Raw genomic sequence first — 16,336 nt, forward strand, 5'->3', positions numbered from 1 at the left:
CCCTCCTTACCAGAAACAATGGTCAAATCTAAAGGCCTGAAACGCACAAGAAAAACAAAGTTGCTTGTGTGTGTGCCTGTCTCTCTTTTGCAAGAGAACAAGAGAGAGGCGACACAAAGGAAGCAGTGACTGCGACACGAGCTGCAGCCGAGCAGAGGGATGCTGCGGAGGAATTCTGGACTGTGGGAGGCTGGCTTTGGTTTATGCATGAGTTTTCTGCTTTTGAGCTCACACAGTCTCAAATAAACTGCAAAAACATACAATCTCACCAAGTATTTTTGTACAGGTTCTGGTTTCAATATTTTGTTACACTCGATAAAAGACAAACTCTTCAAAAAGATGTTATGACTTGTTTCAACCTTGTTTTTTATTTTAAAAACTCAGTCACAGCACTCGTCTCGCATAAGAATATTTCATGACAGTAAAAATCTTCCTGTTGGAATGTGCTTAACAAATTGGGCACATTTTCAGCAAATAACATTTGAAAAATGAACTATTATTGTTTGTTTTGCCTCCAGAAATTAGGCCCTAAAGATCACAGCTCATCCTTGCTGCTCTGAGAGTCTGATGCAGAGTTCTTCTTAGAGGAGGCTTTGCCTGTCTGTTTTGCGGCAGGTTTTGGTTTCTTTTTATTCTCCTGCTTTGCTTGAGTTTTCTGCTTTTCGTCCTTTTTAGTTGCAGTTTTAACTTTGGCTGCTGGTTTGGCCTTCGCCGGGCTTCCTGCTTTGGTCTGTGCTGTAGGAGCAGTTTTGGTCTTAGCTGATGTCTTGCCTGCTGTTTTGGCAGCTGGTTTTGCCGTGTCGTTCGGCAGGTCGGCTGGTGCGTCCAGCTTCTGTTTTGATGGTGCAGTGTTTTGTTTTTTCTCTGCTTGCTCCTGTTGGGCCTGTGGAGGGGCTTCTGTAACCTTCTGAGACTCTTCTATGACCTTTGAAGACTCTTCTATGACCTTTGGAGACTCTTTTGTAACCTTCTGAGACTCTTCTGTGACCTTCTGAGACTCTTCTGTGACCTTTGGAGACTCTTCTGTGACCTTTGGAGACGCTTCTGTGACCTTTGAAGACTCTTCTGTGACCTTTGAAGACTCTTCTGTAACCTTCGGAGACTCTCCTGTGACCTTTGAAGACTCTTCTATGACCTTTGGAGACTCTTTTGTAACCTTCTGAGACTCTTCTGTGACCTTCTGAGACTCTTCTGTGACCTTTGGAGACTCTTCTGTGACCTTTGGAGACGCTTCTGTGACCTTTGAAGACTCTTCTGTGACCTTTGAAGACTCTTCTGTAACCTTCGGAGACTCTCCTGTGACCTTTGAAGACTCTTCTGTGACCTTCGGAGACTCTCCTGTGACCTTTGAAGACTCTTCTGTGACCTTCGGAGACTCTTTTGTGACCTTTGGAGAATCTTCTGTGACCTTCGGAGACTCTTCTGTGACCTTTGGAGACTCTTCTGTGACCTTTGGAGACTCTTCTGTGACCTTCTGAGATTTTGCGTTGACCTCCTGTGGACTGAACTCTGCATTCACAGGAGTGGAAAACATCTTCAGCAATTCCTGAGCCTGAATTCTCTCCTTAAAAGAGACAAAAACTTGATTAGGAAGAAACTTGACCTTTGACATTTATATTCTCCACACGGCGGATAATCATGAAAAAAAAACTTGTTCTGTCAGCATTACCTTTTCCTCGTGAGAAGGATTCAGAGTAAACCACAGCGCGACTGCACACCTTTGACCTTTGGTGATGGCTCTGACACCATGAGGGTTTTCCTTCCCAGCTCCAAACCCGACGACACGGCCGCACTGTGGCCGCACCTCCGCCTGCGTGTGTGCAGTATAAATTAATATAAATGTACATTTTTAGCTTTACTAAAAACAAATATCCTGCTGATTTATGTTTAAAATTTGCAGCTTTCAAATATTCAGTGGTGTCAAATTTCCAAATCAGAAAATGAAGATAAAATCTCAGTCAATGTTTTTTATAAACATCGACTGGACATTTCTGCTGCTGCTTTGAACGTAAAGATCAACACAAATACCATTTTAGGTAGTTGTCTAATTGGGAAATTGTTTTTAATAAGATCGATGAGAACTAATGGAGGAAAAATGTATACAAAAAGACCCTAAAAGCCCCAAACTGACTGACCTCATTCTGTGTGTCTTTTTTCAAATAAACAAACCAAAAAACATTTCATATGTTTAAAAAAAAATCTTGCAAATGTTCGTCCAGTCCATTTCTAATTATAGACTACATCTGATAAAAGCTCTAAAAATCAAATTTAGAGAGAGAAAAAAAAAAGAGAGAAAGCTTTCCTTTTTTCACATGTTTTAATTCTAATTTTCAATTGCAGCTCTCTGTTTATCAGGTTTGCAAGTAATTTAGCTCATATAATTATTTAGATGGCAATCAGTGCTCTGCTTCTAGTTTCAGGTGTGCAAGTCTAGAAAAGAGTCACAATGGTTTAGCAGACTTCCATCTTTCCTAATCAATGAACTAAAGAAGAAATCACACAGAGATTTGGCCTACATTTACAACTTCTATATCTATTTTGCCTAAAAGAAAATAAAGAAATAGTATGCTGTATTTTTACATGGCTACATATTTGTTCTGTATTTTTACCGTGACAGTTTTGGCGTCCAGCTCAGTGAAAATAAACTCCCCCCCCTCGAAGTCATCATTCAGATACAGGATGGCACTACAGGAGACACGATCATGTCAGGTGTGTGATCATACAAAAATAGATGAGTGTGCATGTGAGTGTGCGGCCCCACCTGTAGTCTCTGTGTGTGTATGCAGGAGGTTCTTTTACACACTCATTGACGTCAGAGACCAGCACACAGTTGTCCACGTGAACAGGATGGCTCAAGTCCGTCCGACCTTCCTGCTTCTCTACAAAGGAAGAGGTTAAAGCATTTTTACATCTGCAAATCACCTCCACCTGATCATCCGCCTGTCAGAGCAGGGCTTATGAGGGATTTGAAACTCTCATTTCCATTATATCAAGCCACTTTAGTTTTATTAGGATGCTTAGCTTTCTATGCACAATAACTTCACAACAACACAACAAACAGAGAGCAGCTATGCTTTTCTCTGTGACGATAAAAACTAGTTCTCTATATTTTACAGTCAAAAGTTTTATCTAAAATAAATTAGAATTTCATGTTTTTTTTATTTCTTCATCTTTCGGAGTCTGCTTTGGAGGGTTTGCAAAACAAAAAACTGTTTATGCAATTTATGGTTCTTACTTTTAAATCTTTGCTGCCGCCTTGTGGTCAAAAGGGTTAAAACAGTCTGCATATTTTTAAGATTAAATACGCATGTACAGTTTGATTAATACTTATTAGAAATTAATTGAAAAACAAAAAATATGTTCTTGGCTATTATCAAAGCAAACCAAACAATATCTTATTATTATTTCCTCACATATAATGCCAAAATATTATTGGGATTTATTTGATTCGTTAAATACTTCAAGCTGCCATAAGATTGTTGTAACACGTTTAAGGTAACCATTTATCGCAATTTCTGCCAACTTTTGCGATATGCGTATTGCACAGCTTGATATCTCCATAACGATAAATCTACGACTTACTGTGCAGGCCTAAGCCCAGGGTTCAAACACACATGCTACAACCACAGATCAACACATAGCCACTGAGCAACTTCACAGGAACCATTTGGATCAAGTGCCTTGCTCAATGGCCCCACGGTAGGGTAACAAAAGTGGAGCAATTATTGCTGGGTATCCACTCCACCTAAGAATCTAGCCACAGGGGTTGCAAGCCAGTTGCCTCTGTGCCGGTCCCAAGCCCGGATAAATAGAGAGGGTTGCGTCAGGAAGGGCATCCGGCGTAAAAATTGCCAAAATAACCATGCGAATCATCCACAACACTTTAGACATACCGGATCGGTCGAGGCCCGGGTTAACAACGACCGCCACCGATGCTGTTAACCTACAGGGTGTCGGTGGAAATTTGACTACTGTTGGTCGAAGAAAGAGAGGAGGCAGAAGGGTCCGTGGCCAGAGAGAGAAGGGAAAAGGCAGGAACATAGGTTTGAGAATAGGGACTCTTAACGTTGGCACAATGACAGGGAAAGGCAGAGAGCTGGCAGACATGATGGAGAGAAGGAAGGTAGATGTACTGTGTGTGCAGGAGACAAGGTGGAAGGGCAGCAAGGCACGTAGTATTGGAGGAGGATACAAACTGTTCTATCATGGTGTTGATAGGAAGAGAAACGGGGTAGGTGTGATTCTGAAGGGGGAGTTTGTAAACAGTGTTCTAGAGGTGAAAAGAGTCTCGGACAGGATGATGAGCCTAAAGTTAGAAATCGAAGGGGTGATGGTGAATGTAGTCAGTGGGTATGCGCCACAGGTTGGCTGTGAGTTAGAAGTGAAGGAGAGATTCTGGAGTGAGTTGGATGAGGTCATAGAGAGTTTTCCCAGAGGAGAGAGAGTTGTTATTGGAGCAGACTTTAATGGGCATGTTGGTGAGGGCAACAGAGGTGATGAGGAGGTGATGGGCAGGTTTGGTGTGAAGGAAAGGAATCTGGAAGGACAGATGGTGTTGGACTTTGCGAAGAGGATGGAAATGGCTGTAGTCAACACTTACTTCCAGAAGAGAGAGGAACATAGAGTGACATACAGAAGTGGAGGTAGGAGTACTCAGGTGGACTACATCCTATGTAGACGAGGTCATTTAAGAGAGGTTAATGACTGCAAAGTGGTGGTAGGAGAGAGTGTAGCCAGACAGCACCGCATGGTGGTGTGCAAGATGACTCTGGAGGTCAGGAAGAAGAAGAGAGGGAAAACAGAAAAGAAGACCAAGTGGTGGAAGCTACAGAATGAAGAAACTTGTGAGGAATTTAGGCAGAAGTTGAGACAGTTCCTGGGTGGTCAGGATGAGCTTCCAGATGACTGGGAAACTACAGCAGAGATTATCAGGGAAACAGGTAGGAAGGTGCTAGGTGTGTCATCTGGAAAGAGGAAAGACGGTAAAGACACTTAGTGGTGGAATGAGGAAGTACAGGACTGCGTCCAGAGGAAGAGGTTGGCTAAAAGGAAGTGGGATGTAGAAAGGACTGAGGAAGGTAGACAGGAGTACAAGGAAGCGCACCGTAGAGTGAAGAGAGAGGTGGCAAAGGCCAAACAGAAAGCTTACGATGAGCTATATGACAGGTTAGACACAAAGGAAGGAGAGAAGGACTTGTACAGACTAGCCAGACAGAGAGACAGAGATGGGAAGGACGTGCAACAGATAAGGGTGATTAAGGACAGAGATGGAAAGGTGCTAACAACCCAGGAGAGTGTACAGAAAAGATGGAAGGAGTATTTTGAGGAGCTGATGAACGTGGAAAATGACAGGGAAAGAAGGGAGGAAGATGTGGTTGTTGTGGAGCAGGAAGTAGCAGAGATTGGAAAGGATGAGGTTAGGAAGGCTCTGAAAAGGATGAAGAGCGGAAAGGCCGTTGGTCCTGATGACGTACCTGTGGAGGTATGGAAGTGCTTAGGAGAGACAGCAGTGGAATTTCTAACGAGGTTGTTCAATAGGATTCTAGAGAGTGAGAAGATGCCTGAGGAATGGAGGAGAAGCGTTCTGGTTCCGATCTTTAAGAACAAGGGTGACATGCAGAACTGCAGCAACTATAGAGGAATAAAGTTGATGAGCCACACAATGAAGCTGTGGGAAAGAGTAGTGGAAGCCAGGCTTAGGAAGAAGGTGGAGATCTGTGAGCAGCAGTATGGTTTCATGCCCCGTAAGAGCACCACTGATGCCATTTTTGCTTTGAGAATGTTGATGGAAAAGTACAGAGATGGTCAGAAGGAGCTGCATTGTGTGTTCGTAGATTTAGAGAAGGCGTATGACAGGGTGCCGAGGGAGGAGCTGTGGTACTGTATGAGGTCGTCTGGAGTGGCAGAAAAGTATGTCAGAGTAGTTCAGGACATGTATGAGAGAAGTATGACGGTGGTGAGATGTGCTGTAGGTCAGACAGAGGAGTTCAAGGTGGAGGTGGGACTACACCAAGGATCAGCTTTGAGTCCCTTTTTGTTTGCTATGCTGATGGACAGGCTGACAGACGAGGTAAGACAGGAATCTCCCTGAACAATGATGTTTGCAGATGACATTGTAATTTGCAGTGAGAGTAGAGAGCAGGTGGAGGAACAGCTAGAGAGGTGGAGGTTTGCTCTGGAAAGAAGAGGCACGAAGGTCAGTCGTAGTAAGACAGAATACATGTGTCTGAACGAGAGGGATCAAGGTAGAAGCGTTAGGTTACAGGGGGCTGAGGTGAAGAAGGTGCAGGAGTTTAAGTACTTGGGGTCAACAGTTCAGTGTGATGGGGAGTGTGGAAAAGAGGTGAAGAGGCGAGTGCAGGCAGGTTGGAGCGGGTGGAGGAAAGTGTCAGGAGTGTTGTGTGACAGAAGAGTGCCAGCAAGACTCAAAGGAAAGGTGTACAAGACAGTGGTGAGACCAGCTCTGCTCTATGGGTTAGAGACGGTAGCAGTGAGACAGAGACAAGAGGCTGAGATGGAGGTAGCAGAGATGAAGATGTTGAGGTTCTCCTTAGGAGTGACCAGGTTAGACAGGATAAGGAACGAGTACATCAGAGGGACGGCTCATGTTGCCTGTGTTAGCGACAAAGTCAGAGAAGCCAGACTGAGATGGTTTGGACATGTTCAGAGGAGGGATAGTGGATATATTGGTAGAAGGATGTTGGAGATGGAGCTGCCTGGCAGGAGGGCAAGAGGACGGCCAAAGAGGAGATACAAGGATGTCTTAACAGAGGACATGAAGTTGGCTAATGTTAGGGTAGAAGATGTTCATGATAGAGTGAGGTGGAAAACGATGATTCGCTGTGGCGTCCCCTGATGGGAAAAGCTGAAAGAGAAAGATCCACTCCACCTAAGTCTAATCCTATCAGTACAGAGACTTGAACCAGTGAACATCCAGGTCCACGTTGCTAAACACTAGGCTTCCGTGTTTATGATACATTCTTTTTAAAGAACAAAATTTGAAATGGAGTTCCACAAGTTTCTGGGCTTCAGCCACTTTAATTCTTTTTTGCAGGAGCTTCTCCAGAAACCCAAATTTAACCGAACCCATGCTAAAGAGTTGGTGAAGCTGCCAGCCATTCTGGCAGACGTAACAGCTTCATTAAACAGGCATGCAGATTGTTGTCCTTTGACCTAAGCAATGGAAAAAAAACAGTCTCACCCATTCATGAAAAAAAGAAAAACTCCAATATTTTATAGGCTTTATGTCCAAATTATGCAAGAAAAACTCAACAATCAGCTTCGAAAGGCAGTGATGCCTTCCTCTTCAGAAGAACATTTGCTTTTAAGTCGTTCTTCTGGCAGGAGCCTCATGGTGAAGCTCAGTGTAATCTTTATTCTAACGATCTAAATATACAGGTGCTGGAAAAAAAATGATGACAAAGTCAAATTTTAGAAAGGTGGGTCAAAAATTTGAAGAAACTGCAGCAAAGATGCAACTGAATTTCTAAACCCAGAATTAGACAGCTGAGACTTTAACCAGTGCTCAGCTGTTGTAAACTCTTACTTTTTTCCTAAAATATTAGAAAACAATTGGGGCATTTATAGAACATTTAAAAAAGATAAATAAATAAATCAAAGCAGCCAGAAACCTTTTTGTAAATATTGATATTTCAAAGATAATTGGACAAACCCCTTCATTTTTTTCTTTCCTCTGGGATATTAAACGTTTAAATTACAATGAAGAACAAGATGGAAATTATCCATCCCTTCTCTAGATCCACTATATTCCTTTCGAGGTCACCGAGTTGCCGGAGCCTATCCCATCTACTGTTGGGCGAAGGCGGGGTAATGGAAATAATAAGAAATTGAAATTATCAAGTTATTTCTACTGAGCATCAGACTTTAAAAAGGTTTTTGTCTGAGAAAAAACCTGAGCTCACTTCAAAGTTCTGCTTCACCACCACCTCCTGCAGCAGAGGATGCCTGAAAACGTAGCCTGACTCACCTTCAATGGCCGATCGACACACCAAGTGAGAGTAAGAGAAGTAGAGCGGCGTTTCCAGGCGGAAGTACGACTCCAACACCTTCCTGACTTTCTCGCTGCTGTCAAAGAAGAGGCGGCTGCTCTTCAGAGGAACCTTTCCTTCCTGTCCAAACTGTGAAAACAAAGTTCATCACAAAAAATAAAACCAAAAGAAGAATCCAAGTCTTTTATGTGATTGATTCCTTCAAGAAGCAGGACTTTTTTCTGAGCTTTAGCAACAGAAACATTTTGCTTGATTTGCTCAAATGTTTTGACAGACAAAAAAGCTGCAGAATTTCCGTTCACTGGTGGATCAATCATGGTTTGGTCCTGCCTCAGAGGAAACGGTGCAAAAAAATGAAGTGCATCTCCATGATTTTGTGGTCTTTCTTCTTTATATTCTCTTTGTTGCTTTTGTCTCAGGGCACGGGGGGAGGCAGTTAGCGCCCTCGCCTCACAGAGAGGATGCCCTAGTTCGAATCCCAGCTGGGACTTCTCTGTGTGGAGTTTGTGTGTTCTTCCTGTGGAATTAATAGGTTTATTTGGTGTTTAAATTGTCCCTCGGTGTGAACGTGCGTGTTGTGTTGCCCATACGGGCAACCCGACAGTAGCTGGGGTTTGCCGCTGCTCTGAATTTTCTCTGTGGGATCTGTAGTTCTCTAGAGTTCCAAAGCTTTAAAAATGTCTTAGTGGGTCTGACTGGTACAGTTCAAAGTTTCTTGAGTTAAATTTGTATTTAATAACGTTATCTTTGTGTAATAAACAGGTGATTCTGATTTTCTAAATCCTTTTACAACAGAAAATGTTTAAAAAGTAAAAATGAAGAGAAGGGTTTGGTGTTATTTTTACAGTCCCAGTAAGTTGGTCTTTTAGGGGTTAGGGAGCAGTGAGGGTATTCAGACATAGCCTTTAGGTACAATCTAGTGCCATGGATTTTAATTTTATTACAATCCTAAAATTCTTTTATTCAAAACTTATTGCACACCTTTGTATACTGCCCACCTGTGGACAAATTATAGGGCATCCAGCATGAGGAAGCTACAAGTAGCCTAGAATGATGCCCTAAGGATTTTATTAAGCAGTTTGTTTGTTGGTGCCAATCAAGACATTTTATCTATTAACTATTATTGTCTTAATGCTTCAAATAATGAAATCATTTTAACTCTCACCAATGTAAAGCACAGCACTTTTAGATTCCAATCCCCTATTTGGAGGTTTTGGTACGGTCGTCTTTGTTAAATTTTTACGTTTCTTTTTAAGTCAGCAGTTTTCGTCTTTTTATTAAGTTCATGATGCCTGGTTATTTTACTGTTCTTATACTTTCATGTCATTTTTTTATATTCATATGTCATTGATTTTTATACTTTTATGACATTGTTTTTTTTATATATACGGTACTTTTTATGTCATTGTTCTTATATTTGTTTGAGTGTCCTATTTTTTATCCTTAAGTCTTTTATATGTTTTAGTGTATTTTGTGGCAAGTGGACCTTGAGTCTGTAATAAAGCTTATTATAATACACTTCAAACACATATTCAATACTTTCTTTTTTTAATGCCAAATAAGACCTCACCAATTTGCTAAAGTAAAAACCTAATAAATGTGAACATTTTACAAAGACTATTTATTAATCCACTGTGTTCTAATGATGAAAACTAAAAGAAATGTAGATACATTTTGTTCAAATGACAAATCGTTCAAACGCAATGCACTGCGGTCTGTATTCGGCGATCTAGTGAGCATCGGTGCACACTAGTTTTTCACAGAGACTTCTGGGAAATTTCTTTTTTTGGAAATGTAGATTCGGCGATCGCACTATATAGTGCACTAAATAATACAGGAATTCAGACATAACAATGAACCTATTAATTAAGCATCACCAATTAACCCTTAAGCATATTTTCGAACTGTGAGAGAAAACCGGAGTGTCCAAACAAAACGCACGCAAGCACGAGCAGAACATGCAACCTCCGCACTCAAGGGTCCTAGCTTGGAGTCAGACCAGGGTCTTCTCCCTATGACCCAAGAGTGCTAGCTGTTACACCGCCGTGCAGCCCTGGATGTTTTATACTTTGATTAATTTAGTCATTTATGGCACATTCAAAGGCTGTTTTTAGGATATTGGTCAGTTCACATGTTGGTGCAGAAAGAGGAAGTGATGACAGACCTTAACAGCCTTCAGGACAGTAACTCCCTGGAACGTCTCACTGGGCGTGTGTGGCGAAGGGCGCCCCCTATAGCCGTCGCCTTTCAGAGCAGCTGCCTGAGGAAATGAGCGAGACGTGATGGACTGACAGAAGCTCAGCAGAAAAACAGAGTGGGGGGACTCACGTTAGAGAGGCGCTGCAGCTCTCTGCATTCATCATCACTGATCACTTTGTCCAGCAGCACCCGCTGAGAGCCGTTCAGCTGCTTCGACGTCATGGTCACCTTGATGTCGTCATACAACACAGCGCCCCCTGTCCAATGCAGGTCACAATAAGTGTTCAAGCATCACGACGTCTCGTTCTGCGACAGAAACACGCACCTTCCTGCGGGACAATGATCTTGGCCATTTCTGTAGAGTCCTTCTTCTTCTCTTCCACCAAAACCTCAATCTCCTTCATCAGGTTTCCTATTTCCTCAGTGATGCGTGCTGCAGTTTCCCTCTCCGCCCTCAAACAAACACATCAACCAGATGTCTAAACTTTTGCCCGTCACTCCTGAAACCTACAGATTTTCCATCTCAGGTCTTACTTCTGTTTGTCTCTTAACTTCTTTGGCATGACGTCCTCAGGTGTCCATGTGTCCTGACAACAGGAATAGCCAAAAACTTAGCTTGCAGACAGTATTTTGTTGCAGGATAAAAAGTACGCGGCTCACCGGATCTACAAAGGTGATCCCAAAGGCTTCGTAGCCAAAGTAGAGCAGCTCCTTCTCAAGTAAGGAGTGCTGGATGTGCTGTTTGACCACCTGGAGGTTTTGATTTAGAGACACACAAAAACATTAGCGTAACATGAACCAACATTGAACAATTTCATGGTAGTTTTTGTTGACTTTGCCGAAACCACAATTATCAGAAATTGTTTTTTCCGGAGAAGCTTCTAAGCCTGGGTAATCCCATGACGCCTGCTAGAAAAAACAATGTCATCCTGTTTTTGCTTTCAATTAGATGTTAAATTAAGGTGAATTTGGAACAAGAGTCAAGGGGTTAACCCATAGAATGATGCATTATGGTCCTGCATGTGATCCCCATATTTGTAGAAATAAATCTAAGTGGATCCTAAACTTCATCAATAACATTCCCCTTGAAAATTACAAGTAGAATTTCCGTAATTGTCTCCATGATTAAACATGGTTGGTATCATGCAAAACAGAAAACTTAGCAAAAAAGTTTCCTCAGGATGGTAAACTGTTAAATGAAACCAATTTGTATTAAAAAAAAAAAGATTGCCTTTTGTGTTGCTGAAATGTGTCTTCAGATCAGATTTAAACTGAATACAACTTACTATCTAACAGTACAGCTATTAATACCTGACGGGCTGTTATGGTTTTTGCCTTGTCTTCGCCCAGCACAGCAGAATAATAATTCAGGTTCTGGTTCATCACTTCATCGTCTGGGTGGAAGAGCAGGTAAGTCTTAGCGCACTCTATAGCCTTCTCATACTTTTCACCTGAAGGAAAAGAGGAGAAAAATGTGTTAAAATGGTTTATCATTGCTGTATTAATAGATCCACTCCCGTGAAAATTGTGTTTTTAATAATGTTCTTGTGGTATTTTTCTGATGATGTATATATATATATATATTTAGAGCTATATATACTATATAAAGAAAAAAAGCCTAAAATTGTGTTTCTGGGTATCTCTTGATTCATATTATTGTGAATTAGGAGCAGATAAATAAAAGTTGTTGGTATAAGCCTGTAGCATTGACGTTGGTGCTACAATCCGCTCCAATATTGTTGGCCGTTTTGTTGCACTGGAAATGTTAGATTGGGGTTGTGAAGGGCTGTAAGCTGGTGGTAGAGTGTGTAAACAAATGAATGATGGGAAGTGGGAGAGTGCTTACACTGTGTTAACAGTTGCGCCCATAACTCTGATGCAAATTTCTAATAAACTCCTGTCACTCCGCAGAAACTAAGTCCTAGAAAATGACAGGGTTTTTTTTGTGGCTAAAACAGCATATTTATAATTAAAAGACATCTGAAAACATTTTTAAAGTAGATCAAAAGATGATCGTAGTGGGACTTTAAAGTCGGATGTATTGAAATTCAAACAATTTCAAGCCAACATGCTGCGAGTAGAGGCATTTTTAAATCTCATCTTCTGATTCCAACAAGCTCACTTCTGATTGGCGAGAGTGGTTGCCATAGAAATGTTGACTCAGACTGACTTGGAACAATCCCTGTTTACTGATGACGTCTGGTTCCACTTCCAACGAAGTCCGTTTTACGAAGAAGAAGAAAAGGTGTGAATTCAGGAGTTTATCTCAAAATGTATTCTTTTTCCAATGGCTTTGATTGTGACCTCGGCAGGTTTGCAAGACTGTATGTTTTCCTCATACTGTGTATTTAAGTTTGTTTGTTTTTTGGACACATCTTCCAAGTTTTGTCTGTCTTTGTTTTATCATTTCTTTTCTTTTCTGTTGCTCCATAATTTGTGTTGTTGGTAATAGGGTGAGACTTACTGTTGTAGTAGGAAAATTGCAGGTAGTTGAAGTGTGAAGGTAGAAAGTCTTCAAAGGGTTTGTCTCTGCCAGGAGCCGAGGCCAGTTCCACAGTGCAGTGCTGCTTACAGTTCAGGGCCTGTATGTAGTGGTCTGATACAAAAATCCCAACAAAACTTCTTATACATCTGAAATTTTCAAGAGATCTTGTTTTTTGGCAGGATAGTTCTCACCTGTCATGGTCTGGAACAGGTCTGCACTGTACTCCATGTAGTTGTATCCATCATAGCGGTAAGCTCCCTCACACAGAACTCTGCACTCCTTATCAGCTGTGAAGTATTCATCTAGAGCTGCTTCGAAATGCGCAGCCGCCAGGCCAAAAGAGTCGTCGCTGTAGTACTTTTTCCCCAGGAGAAACTCAGCCTGGGCAAGCAGAGAGGATCAGTGGAAGGTCTCTCCTTTCCGACCACATAATCAGAAGAGGAGATCTCACCATGTGGGGGCTCGCCTCCAAATCTCTGAAGTCCTCCTCCTGAACCCCCGCCATCATCCTGTAGTAGTCGAGGTTCTGTTTCATTTCCACATGGTCTGGGTTGGCCAGAAAGAATGTGTTGGCAGCCGCCACTGCCTTGTCCAGTTTATTGATCTGAAAGAAATCCCAGATGCGTAACCAATAGACCTGGAGAAGGACATCCATCTACATCTGAAACAGCAGTCATGTTGGTAGGCAGGTCGGCGACAAGAACAAGCAAGAATTTTATCCACAACAGTCAATAACACTACTGCTCAGCTGGCAGAAGAATGAATGGAGAGGAGGACTGCTGTTGTATGATGGACCTAAACTTCGAGTTATTTTCCTTATCATTGTCTCCAGGCAAGCTCCAGAACCAATTGGCTCGTCCCCCTGATAGTCCAGTTTGATCAATACATTGGTTTTTATTGGTGCAGCTGCAGCATCTCCAACACTAACCATTATCATATCAGATTTGAATTCAATTTGTTCAAGAAAGAGTTTTAAAAGATTCCATTCTCCTCAAAAAGTCGATTTTTGTCCTGTGCCCCTAGTCCACATTGTCTGACTCATCCGATTTCCAATATTAATAAATAATGGCTGATGTTATTTGCACATAATTACGAGCAACCAAGCACGAAAACTGAAAATTCACATTGCTGCATTGGCCACACAATTTTCAAGTGCGTCCAAAGCTAAATAACCTTGTTGGTTCCACTTATTCACCTAACCCTAATCCTTCCTCCGGGTCAGTGCTTCCAATAAAACAGTTCTGCACTGGCCAAACATTTTTAGAAAATTATGTTCAAATAGTCACTTTCATAAATAATAAAAGTTATAATTCATGAAACAAATGCATAAAATGAGTTGCTTCAGCAACAAAAAGCACTCTTTTAAAATTATTACAGCTATGAGTCTAAAACCCGGTGGCCATGAAAATGTAGTTTACAAAATTAATATTTAATGGATTCAATGTGCCATCTACTGTATGTGAAGGTGAAAAAATATCTAAGATTAAGAATGATTATAATGGCATCATTTACTTGCATTTTTATAAAGATATGTGTGTTTGGGCTATAACGATTCATTTTAACAACGATTTGATTCAAATCATAATTTGCGGTTGATGATCTGATTCATAGCCAATTTTGGCTCATTTTGAACGATCCGATTCACTGACCTAAAATGGATCATCTTTAGCCAAAACCTCAACCAGTGTGACTCAGAGATAAATACCTGGTACTGAACAGTGCAGCTCAAGTTTTTCCTTGTCCTTGTATTTCCCAATATTGATAGAATCCATTTCAACAACTTTATAAAAGTATAGGTCGATTTGATTAACAACTTGCCTCAGACAGATCGATCTGGTTGGATCGTAGGAATACAAATCGATTCGTCCATCATCCATTGATTAATCGTTACACCCCTACTAATTATCTTAATCTTCACATTGATTTATCAGACTTATTTTGTTTGATTTATTTTACCTTTTTTTATCGCTTTAAAAAATTATATTTCCAATTTTGACCACAAGTACTATTCTCATACATGTCCTTATCAGAGATGTTTTCTGGACAGCTTCAGACGTTTTCAAATGACTGTAAATTGCACAAAAGTCTCAAAGGCAGCCTTTAAACGTGTTCACTCTGAACTTTAGTAACTGCTTTTAGAAAATAAAAGTTTGAGTTTGATCGTTTTCCACCACAGAATGTGCGTCCTCACGTCAGTGTGCAGAGGCTGACTCCACCTTAAGACGTGGCACGGTGGACTCGGTTTGGTGGGGGGTTCTGCAGAGCCTGCAGCATGACTGCCTGCAGAGGACCTGGAAAGGTTCTCCTGCTGTTGTTGCATGACTTTTTGGATGTTCGGCTGCATGATCATGTCGGCTGTAGATGGAGCAACATCACGTACGTCGCCTGCCCGGCTCTACCTTGAAATAGGCCACTTGGAGGTAGTTGTAAGGGGTCCTCTTCTTGAACTCCAGCTCCACTTCCTGGCTGACGAGGTGCAAAGTTGGCGAACCGAGCTTCTCGGTTTCGCAGGAGTTCACGCAGTCAGCCCGTTTGAGGATTTTCTGGAAAAAGCCCAGATCCTCCACGGACCCAGCTCCTGGAACGGGGACTCCCAACCCGGCTAGCGGCTCCCCGTAGGCGGTCTGGTTGGCGCAGCTCAGCCGGCAGTCAGCCTTCACTCTCTGGACCGTGGCTTTGTTCTTGAGCGCCTTCTCCATGTTCAGGATGACCGACAGCCAGTCCGCCTTATAGTAGGCTTCCACGGCCGCGTCGAAGAGGAAGTCATAGGGCTCCAGCGGGGTTCCGGAGCTGAAGTCCGACCTGCAGAGCGGCGCGGCGAGGCAGAGGAGGAAGAGCGCGGAGCGGAGCTCCATGGTGGGAAACGTCCGGGCCGAGCGGCTGGAACCGAGAGGGGAGCTGGTGGGGAGGTGTCAGCGCTCAGGCCGGGGCTTGCTGCAGGAGGTGGGGTTGGACACTCAGTGCACACCCCCAAATCATCAAGTTACATTTTGAAACGTCCATTTACCCACATTTACATAACTAAACGTTTGTGTTTACATGACGCCCTGTCCCATCATCATGTTTAATGAAAAGTGCTTTTTTCCCCTTTTAATATTTCTTTTTTACTATTTAATTTCTTTAAAAAAAACTCCGATCACTAGAAATTTTTATCCATACTCAAAAATAACTTGTATACAAAAATGTTATTTGCATGTTTTTGGTAAAAATAAATTTTCTTATGGGCGTGAAACTTTACTTTTCTAAATGCAAATAAATGTTACCACTTGTTATACTAGCAACAAATGTGACATATGTTAGTAAATGTAAGAATTTATTTTGACTTTTTAGTAATGGCAATAGTGTTACATGTCGTCCTTAAGCCTCTTTTTTTAATTAAAGTTTAAAGCTAAGGTAAAATATGAGGATAAGAGACTTTGTTGATCTTAAAGTGGGAAAATCATGTAAAACTAAATGAGTTAAGGTGATTCTAATGGAAAGGCTTGTCAGTCTAAGTAAGATAATATGACGTGTTATTTTTCTTTAAGGTATGACTTATGTTATCATTTTAGGTACCATTTTTCAGTGTTTTTACATGTAGGCTTACCTGTTTTTGTTAAAAAAAAAAATTAAAATAGCTTTTTTATTGATTCAAAATGATTCA

The 16,336-nt window shown here is 41.6% G+C and overlaps 1 protein-coding gene across 1 annotated transcript; it reads right to left on the minus strand.

Annotated features, from left to right (window-relative positions):
* Positions 1 to 342: 342 nt before the first annotated feature.
* p3h1 (prolyl 3-hydroxylase 1) lies at positions 343 to 15,631 on the minus strand. The gene is made up of 15 exons (XM_004069200.4): positions 15,093 to 15,631; positions 13,145 to 13,297; positions 12,885 to 13,074; positions 12,673 to 12,804; positions 11,520 to 11,659; positions 10,869 to 10,958; positions 10,743 to 10,795; positions 10,534 to 10,661; positions 10,338 to 10,465; positions 10,174 to 10,269; positions 7,988 to 8,138; positions 2,762 to 2,879; positions 2,610 to 2,685; positions 1,670 to 1,810; positions 343 to 1,564 (listed from the first exon to the last, which is right to left on the minus strand). Exons 1-15 carry the CDS (start codon positions 15,546 to 15,548, stop codon positions 536 to 538), a joined length of 3,081 nt encoding a protein of 1,026 aa, XP_004069248.1. The 5' UTR covers positions 15,549 to 15,631; the 3' UTR covers positions 343 to 535.
* Between the last annotated feature and the right edge of the window lie 705 nt (positions 15,632 to 16,336).

The sequence above is a fragment of the Oryzias latipes genome, chromosome 5 (assembly GCF_053564925.1).
Source record: "Oryzias latipes strain Hd-rR chromosome 5, Olatipes_Hd-rR_3.1".
Lineage (NCBI taxonomy): Eukaryota > Metazoa > Chordata > Actinopteri > Beloniformes > Adrianichthyidae > Oryzias > Oryzias latipes.